We start from the raw sequence: 14213 nt of genomic DNA on the forward strand, positions 1-14213 counted from the left end.
ACCACTTTTCACACACTTCTTGGTCCAACAACTAGTGAGCGATAGGGTGGTCAGGGGAAGTAAGCGCCTCCTGTGCTCTGCTGAATTAAAAGTATATCCAGTAACACACAGAGCAGCTTCTTCACATGACGAAGGCACAGCCAAGGATTTGTGCGATGTTGCAGAATATATTACAGACACAAGAGGGCTGTACTGCAACACTGGAGAATGAGAAGAGGCCGAAGCCCGAGGCTGTCAAGAACAGGACATAGGTATACTTAGGGACAGAAGGATCGGTCCATTTCAGTTCTCTCAATTTCTAATTTTTTTCAATCTTAAATCCTGTTCCCCACCTTTTGCAGACATTTGCACTTTATTTATTTATTATAAAGAACCTCACAAATATTCATCAGCACTTTTGTGCAAATTTCTGAACACAAAATGTGCACATTTCTATATGCAGTTTTGCCTAATGTGCACTTTGCAAGCCATTCCCCCTAATATAATGCATTGTTGTGCATGATTTTCACTGGTACATTCATTTTTATTCATGTTTTCCTGTTTTTGTAAACATTGGCTGGTTGGCGAACTTGCGTAGTGAAATTTGGGTAAGTGCGATTTTTTTTATGGGTAACCATGTTTCAGTTCGCATATTATTTCGGAAGGTGCAGATTTGATATATTCAGTTTCAAGTGAGACCTGAATCCAATTTCTCCTTCTTTCCTAGCACGACTCAACTTATGCATCTGCAAGTTTCTGCCTGTCCCTCTTCCTGGGCTCCAAGATTAAACAGACATATGGGTCTGTGCTGCATGTCCATATTCTGACATTCCCTACTATTAAGGGATCGGCTGGCTGTGTGTGTCCTCAAAGACTTAGTGGGGTACACCCATCTTGCCCCTAAATAAAAGGACTGCACTGGGGCTCAGGAGATCTGATCCACACTGGGGATTCTACTGCCAGCCGACCTAGCAGCAAAATAATACAAAACAGAGAACAAACGAGATGGGGTTTTGATTTAACCTACTTTAATGCACAATAGTTAAGGGGGAAGGTAGGGAGAGAGGAACGGCTTCCCCACTGATCCCCATCTTTGAAAATCAGTGCAAGCTTTGGCAGGGAGCTGCTGGCCCTCTTCAGGGGCCTTCTACCTCCCCGTTGGGCTGCCAACTTCCAAAACTGCTCCTGCTCTTCTGCAGTTTGAAGCATAGCCCAGAGCACAGGAATTAGGTTTTTTTTGCCATGGCTTCTTTTGCTTTTGAAAGGAGAGCTTCCCCCACTTAGAGTGGGCTGTTGTTGAAGGTGCAGGAGCATGGGCAGTTGAAAAGCAAAAAAGAAACCCCAATCCAAATGAGACAGTGGCAACCTTCCACCCCACGCCTCCTGGAGACTGAGAGAGCCCGTCCTTGAGCACATGAGCTCCAGTAGCCACTCGGTCCTAGAGAACCTGTAGACGGAGGAGGCTGGGTTGCTGGCAACACAAGAGTTAACCCGCCAGCCTCTCCGCGTGAATCTTGAGCTATTAATACCCACGCTGCTTTATCTGTCAGAGGGAGCCGGCTGCTCTGTCAACGAGACAAGCCCTGCGGAACTGGGTCTCTTTGGCGGACCCATAAGTTTTTATTCCCGGGGCGAGAGAGGCTGTGTGCGCTTGGCCAGCCTGGGCTGCTCTCCCGGTCTCCTTGGCTGCGCAGCCTGAATGAACTGTCAAGGAGGAACACTGCTCTCTCTCTCTCTCTCTCTCTCTCTCTCTCTCTCTCTCTCTCTCTCTCTCTCTCATGCACACGCATATCTTTCCATACAACTTGCTGCCACCAACTCCTTCTCCTGTCCCACAGATCCGGACTGCTGCAGCTGGCGACGTCCACGCAGATGGTCCCTGGAAGAGAGAGCTTCTCTCATTGCGCTGGGATGCTTTGAATGCCAGGTTCCGCGGTCCATCACACAATCTGGCCAGCCCAGGACTGACCTCCTGTCCCTTCCAGAAGAGCGACGGCACTTTCAGAGGAGCATCGCCACCACCAACAACTGGGACGTGCAGTCAAGACTACCTTGCACCTGCTCCTGGGAAAAGACGCCTGGTGATGGTCCTGGCCTGAAGGGAACATCTCCTGTCTTGCAAAGCTCCTCACTCGAAGCCTGAGAACTTCTCTGCCTTCTGCACCCATGCCAGAGTGGACCTGCTCTGAGGTCTGGTGGTCCACAGCCAAAGAGAGAGGTGCCGGCAAGGTTTGACAAAGAGGGTCCTGAGTGGAGAGGAATCTACTGAGGCCTACACTCCTGTTGAGCAGACTTGGGTTCTATAGAAGCTACAAGGTGGGCTGAAAGGACTCCCCATGGTGAGACGGGGCAAACCAAGCATGGCAGGAGATGGTCAACCCTTTGAGAAAGAAGGTGTGAAAGCCTGCTTTGGTCTCACTGCCTGTCAGAGAGCCTGTTAAGGCCTGAGATTGATGAGACCCCTTGCTTAGGCCGAAAAACACCACCGCCCACCTCTTTGGCCCTGGAGGCTCCTGGTCCAGTTCCCAGCCTGGCAGGGCCTCTGCAAGGGGAGCTGTGACAGACTTGCATGCTGGAAGGAGAGGCAGGTCATGAGAGAGACCAAGGGCTGAGATGCTTCCTCTCAGCGACTGGGCCGGGACAGCAGAGGGCAGCCCCGCCCCATGCAAAGAGAGATGCTAGCGCTGGACTGGAGTTGGTTCGCCCCCTTCCTTGCATCCTCGGGGAGATGGATTCCTTCTGCTTTGCCTGCTTTCAGAAGGAGGAGCTGCAGCCCTTGCAAGTGAACAGGTGGGTCAGAGGAGACTTCCCTGCACGATGGGCAGGTGTTGGGACGTGCGCGGGAGGCGAAGCGGTCTAGGGATGTCCTGTGTCCCGTAGTAGTCAAGGCTGCTTATTTATATAGGTCCCAGGGGCTCAACCCTAATTAGAAAGCATGCGTTCCGACATGGGACCCTGATGTTTGCAGGATAGTTCTGATGATCCCACCAGTCAAGAAGAGGTCCTTTGTACATGCCTGGGCACACAGTTGCTACTCTGCTTTCTTAGGACTGAGTTCTGGTGCTGAAACCAGACTTGTTTCTGGCGTGAGCAAAAACGTCAGCATGCATAGCATTTCATTAGTTAGGTATCTATTGCATTTATATCACACCTTTTTCTCCAATAGGTTCAAGGTGGAGTACATGGTTCTTCCCTTCCTCAGTTAATCCCGGCAGCAACCCTTTGAAGTAGGCTAGGCTGAGAGGCAGTGACTGGCCCAGGGCCACACAGTGAACTTCATGGCCAGGTGGGGATCCTAGAATGATAGAATTATAGAGTTGGAAGAGACCCAGGGGTCATCTAGTCCAACCCCCTGCAATGCAGGAATCTCTCAGCTCCTAGTCCACACTAGGAAGATTACACAGAGGAAGTTGTTAGCCTATGGGTCACCTCCAGCCAACTTTTACTCAAGAGGCACACCCATGGAAATCAATAGATCCAGGCAAGGCCATGCCCATTAATTTCATTGGGGCTGCTGTGAGTAGGACTAACATTGTTTACAGCCCTATGGGTCCATGATGCTCAGATCTGCCTGCTTTTGGCCAGCGGTGGCCCTCCAGGGTCTTGGGTAGAGTTCTTTCCCAGCACTGCCTGCCTGGCCCTTAAACTGCTGATACTGGGGATTGAACCCAGAACCTTCTGCATGCAAGACCACCTGCACCACAGCCCTTCCCACAGAGGCACTGTGTGGACTCTCCACTTTGCATGCTGTGCTTATACATCCCTCCCAAGGTTGCGAACCCTCAAAGGTTATTTCCAGGGCTTTGCTTCAGCTGCAACTCACCAGAACTCAGTTCCTCTCAGGTGGGCACCACTGCCATTATAAAAGAACAAAGGAGGCATTCGTGGTTGAGTTCTGGCACCTCTTTTTCTAGTAAAATAGCACTGGTTATTTCCTTACATACTGCAGTTATATTCCACCCCAAGGAGTTCAAGATGGTGACATCCCTGGTTCTCTTCCTCCCCATTTTGTCTCCAAGTAGGCTCACTCAATGCCAAAGGTAATATCAGGTTGGATCCAATTCAGAGTAGACCCACGGAAATGGGAAAAAACTCAGGTTAGGCTTGCCAATTGATTCCAAGAGGTCTACTCTGAGTAGGAAAAGCATGGAATCATACAAGCCCGTGTGGCTCTTGAACTCAGCTGAGCTGTAAAGCATGAAAAAAATAATCTTTGTGGACTTTGTGGCATTTTTCTACCCCAGGAAACTCACTGCTCGTCCAGATGCCCATTCATCATGGCGCAACTCACCTTTAATGGAGGTGGTTAAACAATGCTCAGTTTGTATTGACACAAGAGTAGGAGTGCCGTCTTTACTTTTGCTCTTTACTTGCTCTCTGCTCCTGTGTGTTGAATAAGGAGAGGCTTTTCCCGACATGGAGGAAAACACAGGGTGGTTGGGGCCCCTGGGAGCATCTCTTGCGACATTTCTGCATGTCAGCCGTACTGGAGAAACACAGGAGCAAGGCCCCTTGAAGAGGAAAGAAATGGTGGCAACCCCTACCTGTGCCCCCAACAGGAGAAAAACAGGCAAACAATATCTGTGTCGCAGACGCCTCTCCGTCTAAAAATAGTTGTGCAAACCAGCCTTGAAATTCATTTCAGAGAGGTGTCAATTTGTAAAACACCCTTGCTTTAGAAACATGGCGGAATCTGAAACGTAGGAAGCTGGGCTTAGGCTGAGTCAGACCATTGGTCCCTCTGGCTCAGTGTTGTCTACACCGACTGGCAGCAGCTTTCCAGGGTTTCAGCTCCCAGTCCATCTGGAGATGCCACAGGGGATGGAACCCGTGACCTTTTGCATGCGACACAGGTACTTTCCCACTGAGCTACAGCTCCTTCCTGCAGAAAGCTGCCTTGTACTGAGTTGGAGCAACACTCCCATATTGGGGTCCTGGGTACACCCAACTCTGCACTCTCTACACTGACAGGAAGTGGCTCTCCAGGCCTCCAGGCAGAGGTCTCTCCCAGCCCTGCCTGGAGATGCCATTGATTTTAGGACTTTCTGCATGCAGAGCAGATGATCTGCAACAGAGCCAGGGTCTCCTCCCGGCTCACTCCCACCCTTAAAATAGTGGCCTTCTGGAACCACCCACAGTGCAGATGCTCTGCAACGGAGCCAGGATCCCATCCCTTCCCCACAAGCCCTTCCCAGCTGTTTGTTTGTTTGTTTGTTTTTAGCAGTCCTTGTTCCAGGAGTCCAAGATGCCTCTTTTACCTTCAAATCTACGGAGGAGTGCTTGAGTTTCCTGGGAATTACCTTTTTGTGCCAGACTCTAGCAACCATTTTTGGAAGGCTACATCGGAGAGACACTGTTTTATTAAAATTGCAGGGTGGTGGTGATAGCATTGTGAGGTGGGTATGGATTAAAGGTAAAGGACCCTTGACCGTTAGGTCCAGTCACGGACAACTCTGGGGTTGTGGCACTCATCTCGCTTTATTGGCCGAGGGAGCCGGCGTACAGCATGACTAAGCCGCTTCTGGCAAACCAGAGCAGCGCACGGAAACACCATTTACTTTCCCACAGGAGTGGTATCTATTTATCTACTTGCACTTTGACGTGCTTTCGAACTGCTAGGTTGGCAGGAGCAGGGACCGGGCAACGGGAGCTCACAGCAAGTCCTAGGCTCTGTGGTTTAACCCACAGCGCCACCCACGTCCCGGGTATGTATTAAGGGCCCTCTATTCCCCCCCAAAGTAATGGAAGCACTGCAAAGAAGGGGGAATCACAAGACTGAGAAGGACCAATTCAGCAGCAGGGATAAAAGGGTAAAATCTCTGGGTTGCCAATGGCCAGCCAGACTTCTTCTCCCTGCATACCTTCTGGTTTTCTGGTCTTCCTGTTCCTTTAATAATAGCAGCTGATAGGCATTAGTAGTTGATAACGCTCTGCTCCAGGCTGGGGGAAAGCTTCCTTTACGGATTTCTGCCCATGAAGCTGCTATTAAAGGCACAGGAGCAGATCAGTTTCTGGTCAGTTGACAACCTAGCCTGAGTTCTGCTGGCAGCCACTGGGTGGGGTGGGGCTTCTAGCAAGGAACCGTCATCTGGCAGCCTCCACACAACTCCCATGCAAAATTATTCTAGAGGCAATGAGAGAAGGACCTGCCAGGGATCTTGAACTGAAACAACCAGACCGTGGCCTCTGACCTGACGGGACCGCCTTTGATAGGCTAAAGACCTCTTTTCTCACTGCAGAACCTGGCTCCTGGCACGTATTGAACTAATTCCTAATCCCAGGGCAGCAGTTCATGGCCAGCAACTAGGCAAAGCTCCCCTGATCCATTCCAGCGATTAATGTGTATGTGTGTGTCCCGCTCTGCGTACTACAACAGAGGCTCCGGCTAACTGAATCCGCAAAGTGCAACGCGCTGGAGGAGAGTGGCACTGTGGGTGATTCCAGGAGGCCACTATTTTAAGGATGGGAGTCCGTCGCACACCTGCAAACTCAGGTTGTGGAATTTACAGTTTGTCTGGCGCTCTTGCGCAACAAACCCACTTCCCCAAAAGACGGGAAATGCAATCGAAAGTGTGGGGTGACACTTGCTTTGATGCAGCGTTGTCTAGCCTCCCTGCAAACAATTCAGAACAATAGCTTTGTAGAGTTGGAAGGGACTATGAGGGTCATCTAGTCCAGCCCCCTGCAACGCAGGCAACTTCTGCCCAATGTGGGGCTCAAACCTACAACTCTGAGATTAAGAGTCTCATGCTCTACTGACTAAGCTATCCTAGGAATTGGTTGTCTGTGTGTCTTTTAATTGGTCTAATGCAGGGGTCAGCAACCTTTTTCAGCCGTGGGCCGGTCCACCGCCCTCAGACCATGTGGTGGGCCGGACTATTTTGGAAGGGAAAAAAAGAATATGCCCCACAAATAACTCAGAGATGCATTTTAAATAAAAGCACACATTCTACTCATGTAAAAACCGATGATTCCTGGACCGTCTGCGGGCCGGATTGAGAAGGTGATTGGGCCACATCTGGCCCCCAGGCCTTAGGTTGCCTATCCCTGGTCTAATGTAACACAGGGATGGGAACTTCTGGCTGAGGACCAAATATAGCCCTCCGGACCCTTCTATTGAGCCTCCGGACTGTCTGCAGTTACACCCCTCACTGGCGTCACTTTGCCTGGCTGGAATGTGCCTCTGGACTCTGATAACGCTTCTTGCTTGCCTGGATGAAAGATAGAGAAATCTATTACAGATAATAATATTGTGCAGCTTGAAGCGACTGGGTGCAAAAAACGGGACTCCTTTTAGAAATAAAACATGGTTGAGGCCCACAATTTAATCAGAACTTTACTTGCAGAAAAAGATGCATGGGGGCTGTTTGTGTGCACATTTAGATACTAGCCTTCTGTACAAAGAATACACATTGATTGCTGTGCCTACTTTCCCTCCTATTCCTGTGCAGTTCTAGCATAAAACGCCCCCTCCCGGAAGATGCCCAGAAGGGAATGTTGCCCGCGGACTAGGGGCAGGGGAGAAATCAGACTCAGCTCACACTTATTTTAAAATATTTTATTTTTCATTTCCACATTTTACAGTTAAATCACAAATCTAAATATACACATCCAATCAAAGCATCCAATCGTGACTCGACATTTCCACTTTCCAAAACAATACGCAAACTGAAACACGGGCTTCCTTCAAAACATGCCCTACCCTAAATTTTGCAATGCAGTTCACCAGCCATGCGAGCCAAGGAATATATAGGAAAATTAGCATGGTGAAGACATGCAATAAAAATGCATATCCTAGGGAAAATAACACAGAGACACATTGAAGGAAATCGCTTTGCAGAAATATGTATATTGGGCAAAATAGCACACATGGATGTGTATACAGTGGTACCTCGGGTTACAGATGCTTCAGGTTACAGACTCCGCTAACCCAGAAATAGTACCTCGGGTTAAGAACTTTGCTTCAGGATGAGAGCAGAAATTGCACAGTGGCGGTGTGGTAGCAGCAGGAGGCCCCATTAGCTAAAGTGGTGCTTCAGGTTAAGAACAGTTTCAGGTTAAGTACGGACCTCCAGAACGGATTAAGTACTTAACCCAAGGTACCACTGTATTAGGGGAAATTCTCATTAAAATGCTGCGGAACCCGCCCCTTTCCCCCAAAAGAGGAAATGCCTCACCAACAATGGGCAAAAGGAAGACATAGATTTCCATAAAACTTGCATATGCCTTGCACATGTAGAAAGAATTGCTATAATTTTATCCCTGCTGTGATTAGGTAAGCTGTGGGCAGCCTGCTCAGTCTGTTGCCCAGGTGTGGGCAGGCGACTTCAAGGCCTCTCATCCTCTCTAAAAACCTCATCTTTTAAGCTGGACTTGGACCGGACCATCCTTGAAACAGAAAACTGCCTGCTGACCTGACCTTCCCATGCCAGTCAGATCCTAGGGCAGGGGTCTGCAACCTTTAAGACAAAAAGAGCCACTTGGACCCGTTTCCGAAGAAAAAACAACAACTGGGAGCCGCAAAACCATTGCGACATTTAAAACAAATATATCTCTGGAGCCACGATCTGACAGCGGGCGGGAAGGTGACGTCGGGACGGTGCGTGACTAACGCACGCACCGCCCGCCACAGTGAGGAGTGTCGGGGCGCACAATGCGCCTCCTCCCCTCGCTAGTATCCGCCCCGGAGCCGCAGCAAAGATGTAAAAGAGCCACATGCGGCTCCGGAGCCGCAGGTTGCAGACCCCTGTCCTAGGGCAAGTGCTTCATTCTGGGGGCGCCCCTGCATTTGGAAGGTGGGCTCTACCTTTCCTCCGCAGTTCGGAGAGCCAGCCATCGTGCCTGCCTCTCTCATCGCAGGCCTTCCCTGCTGGGACCTGGGACTTGTGCCTGACCCAGCACGCCAGCCGGCAATGACGGAAAAGTGTGATCAGAAGCATATGTCTGAGCAGGCTGTCGCTGGTCGGGTCTGCTCTTCCCAGGCTGCCGGAGATTGCCGCAGGAAAGTGGGGGGGTGGCAAGGAAGCTCTCCACCATTCCCCGTGGCAGGGCTACCCCTTTTCATTGCCCATTAACTGCTTCTCTTGCTGCCACTTTATCGAGATTCCTACATTTGAGGCTCACTCCCCTCTCCCTTGCATTATGTGCCCCCCCCTGCAATAATAGTGCAATCCGTCTTCAGAGAAAGACCCTGAGTACCATCCATATTTGGAGATGGCTCTCTCTGGGTTGGAATCCTGCAACTTTAATTCCTGGGGAAAAAACCAAATCAGCCCAGGGTGTTGCTGCATATTGAGGCAAAAAGTCAAATTGATGTGTATGAGGTGTTAGGGGAGTGTTAGGACATCTGTTGGGGGCATAGCTGTCCACTTTTCCCTTTTCTTCCGAGGACTCCTATTCGGAATAAGGGAATTTCCCTTAAAAGGGGGGAAAGTTGACAGCTATGGTTGGGGGACAAATTGTGCTCCTTCTGGGGCAGTTTGTGTGAGAATGTTCAGGGTGGCAGGAGAGGATATATATTGTTTATTAATATCCTTCCCAACGTGCGCTAGCAAGTTCCTTTACTTAGCAGAGTTTACATTCCCCTTTTTACATGCACAGCAGATAGCTGGTTGCAGGCTCGTGTAAGCCTCTCATTATTATACAATTCAATCTGTCTGTGATTGAATTGTACGTTCCTGGTAAGTTCCCTTGAGTCCCTCTTAAAAGAATAAAGACCCCACAATCTTATTCAAAGTCAATAAAAGAAGTTTACTTACATCAGTCCACAGTTGGATCCATGAAGGCAGACTTAGTTACAAATATGTACATGTGGATCTACCCCATATGGGGGGGGGGGGCTGAGACCTAGCAGAGCAGTCCTAGCTAAAAGCTGGTCAAACGTAGAAGGAAGTGAAAAAGAGAGGGGTGCGCTGCGTGACTCGCCCTTTTGTTACCTGGACAGGTAAGGTCATGCCCACCTTTCGTCACATGCAAAGGAAGGATACTCCAGCCAGGAGGAACAGGAAGTTTCATCTGGCTGGACCAAACATTCCCTCACATGTCTTCTCTAGCATTACAAGGAATGTTGTACTTGACTGCTCCCAGTGGATTACCTCCCACAGTTTGTCCACCTTTGGTTCTCACCTTGCACTCAGCTCTCACCAGTGGCTCCCAGAAGCTGTCAGCTTGCAACAGTAGCCGCATCCCGGGAATGGCTTAAACTGGCCAGCTAAACCAGGTGAGAGTGGCCGACGGGTCTTAAACTCTTAGTGAGTTAGGGACTTCCCCTGCATGCAAAGACAAACTCAGGCAGATTGAGAGGATGAAACCAATAATGGGTCAAGAAGGCAGTTTATGTGCTGTATAAAAAATCAGAATGAGCAAGCATCTGATATCACCCTAACAAGCAATCCCAATTTACTGGATTATTTCAGGGCCAAAGCTAAGAGCATTTGTCCTGGAATGAGCCACAGCCTGAGCAACTTGCCTCAAAATAGCAGCCAGCCACCTGTCTCGTATATTGGGCGAGCTGAAGATTGCAAAGTACTTCTGAAATTGAAAGTGCCATATAAATTAATTATTAATTGTCCCTTTCTTGGCGTACGCCAGTTATTGATCAAAACATCATTATGTCTCGAGGCCTAATGATGTTGGTTCCCCACCAACACCATCCTTTTATGGGGAGGGGAAATCAAGGAACCGCCTGGTCACAAGCAGATATCTTTACTTGCAGAGTGACTGTTGTTATTATGGTGTAGTTGTCAGCATCTGTGGGATGCTCCGAGGTGGTCAAGCAGCATCATCAGACAGCAAGTGAAAGCTTATGTGATGGAATGTTCACCCATGTCACCCATCTAAAGGAGGGAAACTCCCTGCACATAGAAAACTAGCACCTCAGGGAATAGGCCAGATCGGGGTAACCAATGTGCTACTCCTCCAGGTGTTGCTAGACTCTAGCTCCCATCAGCCCCAGGGATATTGTAGTTTACCAGAACCTAGAGGGCACCATGTTGGCCACCTCTGGGCTAGGTTCACACTGGCAGGCAGCAGCACTCCTGGGTTGCAGATATGATTTCCCCCCACCCTTAGTACAGTACCTGGAGCTGCCAGCAATTGGATCTGGAACTTCCCTCATGCGAAGCCTATGCTCTGTACCACAGAACTACAGTCCTTCGTCAAGCATTTCACCCCATACCACAAATTCCAGGACAATACTTCGTAAGATCATCATAAGAGCTATTTAACTTTTAGTCTTGTTTCCCCCCACTTCCTACCCTGTCCCTTTTCCTTTTGTGCTGTGTCTTTTGGGTTGTGAGCCTGCTATAGCAGGACTGGGGAAGACATTCAACTCGCTTCACATTTCTGAGGCAGTACCGAAACTGAAACCCAGCCATCCTTTGAAATCCATGCTTTTCAGAATTTGCGGTACAGTTCTCTAGCTAAGTAACGTGTACAAAAATGCAAAATTTAGGGGGAAGTGTGTATTAAAAATATTGCATTGCTTAAAACAGCACACAAAATGTATTGGGGAATAGTGCTTTGTATTAGGCAAAGTTCCATACAAAAGTGTGTATACTAGGAGAAATTGTGCTAAAATGCTGATAAATTTTCATGGGGACTTAAACCCCCCCCCCCAAACACATTTCATACTGATATGGAATCGTGATAAACTGAATTGCAGATTGGGGAAATGAGAAGCCGAGACACACTGAATATATACGACAGACCCTTCCCTCCCTAGCTGTACGGCTATTAAATCCAGTGTCTAAAATTATCTTGGTGCCCTGCTGCCTGCCCCCCTAGCTGCTAGCTTTCTGCTTTCTCGTGTCTGCTGTTCACCCTGAGTTATGCCCTGAGATCATGGCGACGTCTTGCTTTTTAAATGAGCCTGATTGAGGCGGGGGTGTGGATGAGAAGAGGTGCTTGATTCAAATGAACCTTCTAAGGAGAAGTAAACCAGCTGTTTGAAAATCTGCCAGCAGGTGTCTCTGAGCTATCTATCCCCTTGTTGTTTTAAAAATCTTTGGAGTTAGCTTTCTAGTTGAAAAGAGAGAGACAGTGGTAGAGATTTAAGGGAGGTAAAGAAACATAGAAGGCATAGCTACCACTAGGCATTACCTCCTTGACCTCTTCAGTCTGTGGAAGTGGCCCTGTTACAGATACCACATAACACTCATTCTGCATTTGTAAGAAACTGATCTTCCAATATGGCTGCACCCTTTGGAACTCCCTGCTGATTGACATCAGGCAGGTTCCTTCCCTGCACTCTTTTCCGCTGAAAACATTTTTTTAAAAAGGCAAGCCTATCCAGACATGTAGAAAGCTGGCATGTGTTAAATCTGGGCTTTAGTTTATTGTTGATTTAATTATTTTAAAAATGTGTTAGATGACTGTTTCAAACTCTATTTTATTGATCATTTCATTGTTTTATTCTTTTTGTAAACCACTTTTAGGGTTGTTGTTTTTACAGTGAAATTGTATATACCTTTAATGAAATAATAGTAGTAATAATAATACAGTGGTACCTTGGGTTACAGATGCTTCAGGTTACATACACTTTAGGTTACAGACTCCACTAACCCAGAAATATTGCTTCAGGTTAAGAACTTTGCTTCAGGATGAGAACAGAAATTGTGCTCCCGCGGCACGGCAGCAGCAGCAGGAGGAGGCTCCATTAGCTAAAGTGGTGCTTCAGGTTAAGAACAGTTTCAGGTTAAGAACGGACCTATGGAATGAATTAAGTACTTAACCTAAGGTACCACTGTAATAGCCGACAGCTCTGAACCTTTGGAGGTCACAGCTGCCTCTGTCAGGCTAGTTTGCATCTTAGCATATTGATATATATATTTAAAATCTATTACTGATGCAATGCAGGGTTGAGAAGACTGGTCCTTCTCTTCCCCCGGGGGACAAGCGCTGGAGATTTCCCCACCACTGGTCAAAGGAATATAGGAAGCTATCTCATGCTAAACCAGACCATTGATCCATCTAGCTCAGTACTGATCACACTGGCTGGCAGCAGCTCTCTAGGTTTCCAAGAGAGTATGTTTCCCAACTGTACCGGAAGATTCCAGGGGTTAGGGATGGGTGAATATGGCAGTTCCAGTTTCTCCCAGCTACCTGTTTTCCCAGTCTTCAGTTCTCCACATTTCCAGATCAGTTTGCAATAAGTAAATAAAAAGTATGCCTGAAAATTCATCAGCAGCTTAGTGCAAATTTCCCTTAAATAGACACACATCTGTATGCAACTTTGCCTAATATAGACAGTTCTGTAAAGCATTTTCTCCTAATAGCAGGCATTTTGTAGGTCATTGCTACCAATATATACACTTTCCACGCACGCTTTACCCTAGTATATGCATTACTGTACACACATGGCTTGGCTCCCTTGCAAAATCCAGAGACGTCTGAATTTTGCTTCCGTTTGTGCATGCTTCAGGAAAGTGCAAAAAGTGCACAGTTTGTCTTTAAATGTGAACTGCATTGGATTTTCCTCCCTTCCCTGCCGGGGATCGAACCAGGGACTTTCTGGGTGCAATGCAGATCTCTCCCTCTGAGTCAGGGCCCTTCCACAAAGGATGCAGCTTTGCAGCTTGTCCTTCTCACCAGGGGACAAGCCCTGGCAGAGCTCGGCTTTGCTGGCTCCTCTCCTTCCTCCCTGCGGGCCAGAGTCCAACCTGCAGTAGGCAAAGGGGCAGTTATCCATTTGTGTTATTTATTGCCTTCCTTGCTGCGCTCCCAACACATACAATGAAGGTGAACTGCATGGGCTATAGATAGCCGTCCCAGAGCACCCTGGCTCTGCGGTCTCCCTTCTTATTCCTCTGTCCCATCCTGCGGCTCCACAGGGTAATTAAAGTATCTCTTAGCCATACATTATTCACTGACATAAAGGCTGCAGATGGATGTCAAGGGGGTGGTGGAGGTCAAGGGGAATGATCTGGGCAAGAGCCAGACTCAACAATGGGGGGCAGGTTCATTTTTAGGAGCCAGGGGCTGTTTCCAATGCTCAGAGTAAACTCCTTCAGGTTAATGGGCATGGGTGGCACTGTGGGTTAAACCACAGAGCCTAGGACTTGCCGATCAGATGGTTGGCAGTTCGAATCCCCATGACGGGGTGAGCTCCTGTTGTTCGGTCCCAGTTTCTGCCAAACTAGCAGTTCAAAAGCACGTCAAAGTGCAAGTAGATAAATAGGTACCGCTCCGGCGGGAAGATAAATGGCGTCTCTGTGCGCTGCTCTGGTTCGCCAGAA

At 48.4% G+C, this 14213-nt stretch overlaps 1 protein-coding gene across 1 annotated transcript in view; it reads left to right on the forward strand.

Annotated features, from left to right (window-relative positions):
* The first annotated feature begins 1544 nt into the window (after positions 1-1544).
* SBK1 (SH3 domain binding kinase 1) overlaps positions 1545-14213 on the forward strand; it is a 73612-nt gene continuing 60943 nt past the window's right edge. The window contains exon 1 of the mRNA XM_082199180.1: positions 1545-2769. Coding sequence (XP_082055306.1) covers positions 2549-2769 — 221 coding nt within the window. The 5' untranslated portion in view covers positions 1545-2548. The remainder of the gene's footprint in view (positions 2770-14213) is intronic.

The sequence above is a fragment of the Podarcis vaucheri genome (genome assembly GCF_965113315.1).
Source record: "Podarcis vaucheri genome assembly, chromosome: 14".
In the NCBI taxonomy this organism is placed as follows: Eukaryota; Metazoa; Chordata; class Lepidosauria; order Squamata; family Lacertidae; genus Podarcis; species Podarcis vaucheri.